Genomic DNA, 7,500 nt, shown 5'->3' with positions numbered 1-7,500 from the left:
TATTTTCTGAATTTTTCTCCACCAGCTTTGGCCTAGATGGAATCTACAACACTGTATTATTACATTTGGGAATATAGACCTAAATGCATTATGCATAGCTACTTCAAAATCAATGTGAACGAGACTAGGTTTAAATTCAAGATTTCTATCTGTACACAAGGTGGAGATCATACTAAGCAATGTAGAGTAAATTTCTTCGGATTTCGATGGTAATAAAGCAAACACAAGAGGTACATAGTGTCCCAGATTAAATCCATGAATAGTGTACAATTGCTCAAAATATTTTGGACAGCACTTGAAAGTTCCGTCCACAAAAATTTCACTAACTTTTGTACACAGTGCGAGGAGATTTGAATTGCATGACAATATTATAATTCCATGTTCTTTACTATTAAGCAAACAGAATTTTTCTTTCTTATTAGTTTCCAATTCCATGACGTCAAGAGCATCGTGAACATTCTCTCTAGATTTGGGTAAAGTTGGAAACTTTGTACGTCTTTTCCTGTAGATTGCCATTGTTAAATTTTTCAGATCTTTCACTTCCAGACTTTCGTCATCAACACACTGTAATTCGCTTCGAACTATTTTCATAGGTCTCGTGCTAATGTCATCAAACGCTTTCCTCTTCACAGATGCTCGGATAGCTTGAAGTTCAACTTTTTTGCTTTCTATCTCATGTGAGTGAATACACGTTCCACTGATTATAGTTGTACAGCTATCATCGGTTCTTAGCCTTCCTTTGCAGGTTTTCACTGTACAACGCCATGAAATTTCCGATGATTTAAGAATTCTGTCGATTCTGTATGTATATCCATCGTGAATCAAGGATTTCTTTCCTTTCTCGGTTTCAGATAGTGTGAATTCCATGATGCTAATTTCGGACTAAAAGAGAGAGCTATTGAAACTAACGTATCTTAATTCGAGTGAATGCATCTTATAAACTGTGAACTGTCATGGTGTCCGAAAGTGCTCGTTATCTTATCAAAACCATATGTAATAGGGTAGTTTGACAAGAAATGGCTGAAAGAAAAGAGGGGAAAAGAGGCGCGCAACTGTAATAAATTTCAGCGCGCAATCGTAACACTTCTTAATCCCTAAATGCGCGCAAATGTAATGCGCCCGCGTGCTTAGGAAAGCAGATACAAGTGAGGGAAACTAGATTATGTGGTAATCAGAGTTGATGGAACAGGAAAAGGATAGATATAATGGTGAGATGGATCGTTACTGGGGTTAAATCTAAGAATTATATTTTCCTGAAACAAAAGGAAAATGTAAATAATGTAGTTCTTTTTGGAACTAAATATTCCAAATTTAGTTGTAAACAAAGGTTAGACTAGCGAATTGGTGAAAAGCAAGTGAGATTAAAATAAAGGGAAAAGGTAAGAAGAAAGGGTTGAAGGTGCTGAAATGGAAGGAATTTATGTTTACAATATAAAAAGCAGGTATGGGGTCCCTGATTCCGCATGGAACTTTTAATACGAAACACTCAATGGAAGTAAAGTAAAATGTAAAGTTTTATAGGGAAATAATGGGACTTTAAATTGCAGGGGAGGACAAAAGAGCTCATTTTGGCAGGGTATTCAAGAGGATGAATAAGGTACTTACCTTAGTCAGGGATTAAGTACGTTAAAAAGGTGGGATGAATTTTACAAGTAGTTATGGATTGAAACAGTTACTTTAGAGAAATCAAATACATGTAAATACATGGAACAAGTAATGGACTAAAAAATCTTAGAATATAATAAGAAAAACGAAAAAGTACTCTGAGGAGAACGCCGATGAGTAACGATTTAGTGAAAATTTTAGAGATTTGTGGAATACGAACGATAAAGAGTGGTGGGTGTGAATGATGTAAAAATATAAAAGTTACTGTCAAATGGAAAATGAGTAGTAAGGCAATCAGATATTTAGCAAATGGGAAAGGAGTATAGTAGAATATTAATTGAATGGCTTGGCTTTTTTTATGCACATAATCTATGTTCATTTTCGTCTTTTTTTTTTTTTATTTTGTTATCATAATTCTTCGTAGGACAGACATAATACTGGAATTCACGGTTTACTCTTATAACAAAAATTTACCCTGTTACTACGTCTTAGAGTTTGATGTTTTAGATTTAGTTACTTTACACAATTCTCCAATCCCCAGCTAAGTTAAGAATTGTTTGGTACATGAAGAATGTTTCAAGTTACATATCACTTGATAATTTTGAAGAATTATCTACCGTATATGTACTTATCAGGATTTTGATTTTTTTTTCTAAATAATCATTTCATTTACACAATTCTCAAATTTGATGCCTATCATTGACAACGGCACTTTTTCCTTTATTAAGTATCATCTGCATACTAAATTCGTCTCCATGATTAATCTTTGAAGTTCCTTGTCCCAAGATTCCTTAATTTTTCCTTTTAGGTCTAATCTGGCAGACAGCTCGCTTGTTTACTTCACTCTACTGAACGTCAACACGCCAGATACTAATTCCGATGGGACATTTGCCATCAGGTGAGTAATAACGCACAATGGATAACATGTTTTTTGTTTGTTAAAAGCATAACTACATACCTATTTATTCTTATGTTTAATAGATTATTACTGCTGGAAAGATGGTAGATATATAAAAAAGAATATGTCTAAATTTTCACCATTATAGAAATACAAGGGGACGCGTTAAAATCATTCAGATTTTGAAAATTTCTCTGCTATTTTATATTTTTAAACTTGGAAAGGGTAACCTCTCTCTCTCTCTCTCTCTCTCTCTCTCTCTCTCTCTCTCTCTCTCTCTCTCTCTCTCTCTCTCTCTCTCTCTCTTAAGACCAGAAGAAATATGCTTATTGAATTATTTATCTATTGTAATATTTAGTTCAATAGCAAACTGCATTATATTTTGGGTGCTTCAAGAAAGTCTTGAAAAATTATTCCTCAACTTTGATATGATAATCCAGAGAAGATGAACTTTATTCTTTATGACTTATTGAGGTAACTCTTTAATGGAAGAATAAATTATTTAGCATTTCGTTCAGTAATATTTTCACTTCTTTGCCCACTTTTTTTCTGGAATATTAATGTTTAGTGACACATGATATATAGATGCAATTTGGATTGTATTTTGATAATTTTCCCATCGATCCGTAGAATAAAAAAGCTCAGAATCTCATACATTCATAATGGAGAAAAATTCGTCATTTCTTGAATAAATATTTATTCTTTTATTTTGTTAGGTGATGAATTTAGTTCTGCCCGTTAAGGGAACACCCTGATAATGTATTTAAATTTGTATGCATTTAAATTTATACTTTTTTTGAAACATTCTTAATTGATATAGTAGTTATGGAGTTTTTATCACATGATCTACATGCAATAAAATCAATATTCTAGTTGTGATTATGAAGTCTGGTAACTATTTGCAACGGTGCAGTCCTAGAGTTTTTATAAACATCATAACAATTTACCGGAATTTAAATTTATGAAAATTAGTGTCCGCTTATTTCCTAAATCAAGGGTAATGAAGTCTTGGGATTATTATAATGACAATAATGAACATTTGGAACAATTTCCAAAGTTGAAACAAGACTGGAAATTAATTAAATTAACAAATAACAAGGTTTGTATTCCACTGACTTCATTTGTAAAAGACCCTGGCGTGCTTACGGTAAAGAATAATACAGTGATTCTCACATTACTCTAATAGCAATATCTCACTGGTGTCCACAGACGACAGGAGCATTCGGGGGAGTGTCACGATAGCACAGGTGTGACGGTTTTTGTCGCCTCAAGGAATTTGGATTTTGAGACCATCCAGGAATACACGCTGACGATCCAATTAATTGTGAGTATTATTAACATGTCTCTCTCTCTCTCTCTCTCTCTCTCTCTCTCTCTCTCTCTCTCTCTCTCTCTCTCTCTCTCTCTCTCTCTCTCTCTCTCTCTCTCGCAAGGAATGTATATCTTTTTATTGTATACTAGTCATTTACTTGATAATTGACATCCAGGAACATAAATGGTGGCCTACCCTTAAATCTGTACTCTTTGGTGTAGATGCAACAGTTCCTCCTTTACTTAAACCAGATGGCTCAGTCACTCACTGTCCAAAGGAAAAGGCAACCCTTTTGGCTGCTGTTTTTGATAGTAAACAGAGTAATGAAAAACTTGAACTTCCTCATTCCTGTTTTCCTGAGGCTAAACTAACTAGTTTAGCTTTTCGATCTCGTGAGATTAAAGCTCTGTTGATGGACCTTGATGCTTATGGAGGTGTAGACCCAAATGGTATTTTTCATTTGTTTTTTATAAAGACAGCAGATTTCTTAGCTCCAAAGTTATCTGTTATTTTGCGCAAGTTAGCAAGAAGAGGAGCTTTTAGCACTTGTTGGAGAATTGGTAATGTTACTCCTCTATGTGAATGTGTTTGTGGTAGCTCAAGTCCCACTGATTACCGCCCAATTTTCATAACTCCCATATTATCTAAAGTTTTTGAACGTCTTCTGGCAAAACGTCTTAATAGGTTTGCTGAAGGTGATCATCTATTCCCTAGTTTGCAATTTGGTTTTCGTAAAGGCCTTGGAGCATGTGATGCCCTTCTTACAATCTCCAATGCAGTACAGAAATCCAATCCTTTGATTGTGGTCGGGAAGTTCGTATGATTGGCCTTGATTTTAGTGCTGCCTTTGACCGTGTTAATCATGAGGCCCTTGTTTTCAAACTGAAACAGTTGGCAGTGGGTGGGTCGTTTCTTAGCATTATTATTGATTTTCTAAGTAGTAGATCTCAAAGAGTTGTTGTTGATGGGCACCATAGTGAGTATAGGAATGTGATATCCGGTGTTCCACAGGGTAGTGTTCTTAGCCCATTACTTTTCATACTATATACACATGACATGTGGTTTGGCCTAGAAAATAGGCTTGTTGCATATGCAGATGATGCTACTCTCTTTGCATCAATTCCATCCCCTGAATGTAGATCTGGGGTTGGTGAATCCCTTGATAGAGATTCAGCTAAAATTAGTGCATGGTGCAAATTATGGGGTATGAAGTTGAATCCTAACAAAACTCAAAGTATGATTGTAAGTAGGTCAAGGACGGTGGCTCCTCAACATCCGGATCTCAGTATTGATAATGTTTCTTCAAATTTGTATAACTCTTTCAAAATTTTAGGTGTGATTCTCGACAGCAAATTTACTTTTGAGAAACATATAAGGTCTGTGTCTTCTTCAATTGCACAAAAAATTGGCTTATTGAGAAAGTCTTTTAAGATATTCGGTGATCAATCTATTCTGAAGAAGTGTTTTAATTCTTTTATTCTACCTTGTTCTGAGTATTGTTCTCCTGTCTGGTCTTCAGCTACTGATTCTCATCTTAATTTGTTGGACAGAAACTTACGGTCTATTAAATTTCTTATTCCTGATCTAGATATTAATCTCTGGCACCGTCGTTCAATTAGTTCATTATGCATGTTGCATAAGATTTTTCATAACTCTGACCATCCTTTACATTCAGATCTCCCTGGACAATTATATCCTGTTCGTAATACTAGGCAGGCAGTTAATTCTAATAGCCAGGCCTTCTCCATCATAAGACTCAATACTACGCAGTACTCTAGAAGTTTTATTCCAGCTGTTACCAAGTTGTGGAATGATCTTCCTAATCGGGTTGTTGTATCAGTAGAACTTCAAAAGTTCAAAGTTGGAGCAAATGCTTTTTTGTTGACCAGGCGGACATGAGTCTTTTTATAGTTTATATATGACATATTTGTTTTTGACGTTGTTAATAGCTTATATATGACATATCTCTTTTGACATTACTTTTTTTAGAATGATTTATTGTCAATTTGTTCTCTTCAGTTATTTATTTCCTTATTTCCTTTCCTCACTGGGCTATTTTTCCCTATTGGAGCCCCTTGGCTTATAACATCTTGCTTTTCCAATTAGGGTTGTAGCTTGGATAGTAAAAATAATAATAATATTGCATAGAATTTTAACTCTCTCTCTCTCTCTCTCTCTCTCTCTCTCTCTCTCTCTCTCTCTCTCTCTCTCTCTCTCTCTCTCTCTCCAGGAATGAATATTTTTTTTGCATGCTAGTCATTTCCATGACAATTGACATCCAGTATATCATATCCAATTGTATTACATGGAATTTTAACTCTCTCTCTCTCTACAGAATAACCATTTCATAATGGAATAAAGGTTTTTGACTTTGACTTTGACTTTTGACTCTCTCTCTCTCTCTCTCTCTCTCTCTCTCTCTCTCTCTCTCTCTCTCTCTCTCTCTCTCTCTCTCTCTCTCTCTTTCTTTGTGTGTTTATGTCACCACAATCATGCATGTATGGGGAGGTAAATTTTGGAAAGTGAAAATTAATATGTTCTCAAATTTCTTTCTTTAATGCTTACATATAGGATTTAGTTAAAAAACGTTGAAATAGGATTCGACAACCGGAATAAAAAAAAAGAAAAAAATCCTTTGATATTTAGATTCTTTTATTAGGGGTAATAGCAAGAAAGCTTTCTTCCCATTAAAGCATTTTATGTTAGTTACGACTGTTCCTTTCCCTCTACTGTCAAAACAATTTCCTTCCGATTTAAGCCATAAAAGGACCTTTGATTATCTTTCCTATGGGCGTCTGGTATGTAGAAATCAACGTAAAAAAATTCATCTTAATTACTAATATTTACATATTGGTTTTATCTATTCACGTAACTCATAACTATGATGGAGTTTTTCTTTTATTTTTGCTTAAGAATATTTTTCGTTGTCCTTTTTGAAAGCTGCATTTCGTTTTGTTGGAGTCCTAATCCAATGAGTATTATTAATGCTGCTCTGTATTCCTTCAAAGGATGTCAGTCCTCTATTTTTAGGCCTATGCGCTAATTAGGATCCCAGGTCTGAGACATATTCTGAGGTCACTCAGTATCAGGATTCTTCAACTAAGGTTGAAAGCGAATTTGTTCCCCTAGGACAACTATAATTATTTTGGACATAATGAAATATAGAAAAAGGAAAATTATAATGACGATATTTAAGCTGTCGGCTAGTAAATGGATGAAACTTTATAGAATAATTATATAGATTTAGCCGATTCTAAAACTTTTTTTTATTTTGGCGAGGGGTAAAACAATGTAGTTGATTTGTACATATGTAACAGTAGTCTACCAATTAGTAGGTCACTAAAATAATGTTTGTCAAATTCACAAACCACTTTTCAAGAGGAAATATTTCCACGAACTAGTATATTTAGGTAAAAGTTTTAAGTGCGTTTGTTAGGAAAACTAAATATACTGTAGAGGAATGAATATCGTATAAAAGAATTTTTTAAGAAAATTTTGTTTCATCGAGAGATCTTTTTTTTTTTTTTTTTGTGAATTACAATAATGAATGTCTAAAAATCTTTAGTAAATTAGAATAAGTCCTTATGTCATGTGGAGTTTTAGGGGTTTACCAAACTGCCACATTGATGTTCATTGCTAGTATTTATGAAGCACTTTCTGTTTACTCCTTGAAATTAAATATTTT

The 7,500-nt window shown here is 34.1% G+C and overlaps 1 protein-coding gene across 1 annotated transcript in view; it reads left to right on the top strand.

Annotated features, from left to right (window-relative positions):
- LOC137643217 (DE-cadherin-like) overlaps positions 1-7,500 on the top strand; it is a 202,783-nt gene that overhangs the window by 115,741 nt on the left and 79,542 nt on the right. Inside the window, exons 14-15 of the mRNA XM_068376065.1 lie at positions 2,414-2,503; positions 3,713-3,827. Coding sequence (XP_068232166.1) covers positions 2,414-2,503; positions 3,713-3,827 — 205 coding nt within the window. The remainder of the gene's footprint in view (positions 1-2,413; positions 2,504-3,712; positions 3,828-7,500) is intronic.

The sequence above is a fragment of the Palaemon carinicauda genome, chromosome 6 (genome assembly GCF_036898095.1).
Source record: "Palaemon carinicauda isolate YSFRI2023 chromosome 6, ASM3689809v2, whole genome shotgun sequence".
NCBI lineage: Eukaryota > Metazoa > Arthropoda > Malacostraca > Decapoda > Palaemonidae > Palaemon > Palaemon carinicauda.
Note: the sequence above shows the minus strand (reverse complement) of the source record. Positions and strands in the feature narration are given on the sequence as shown.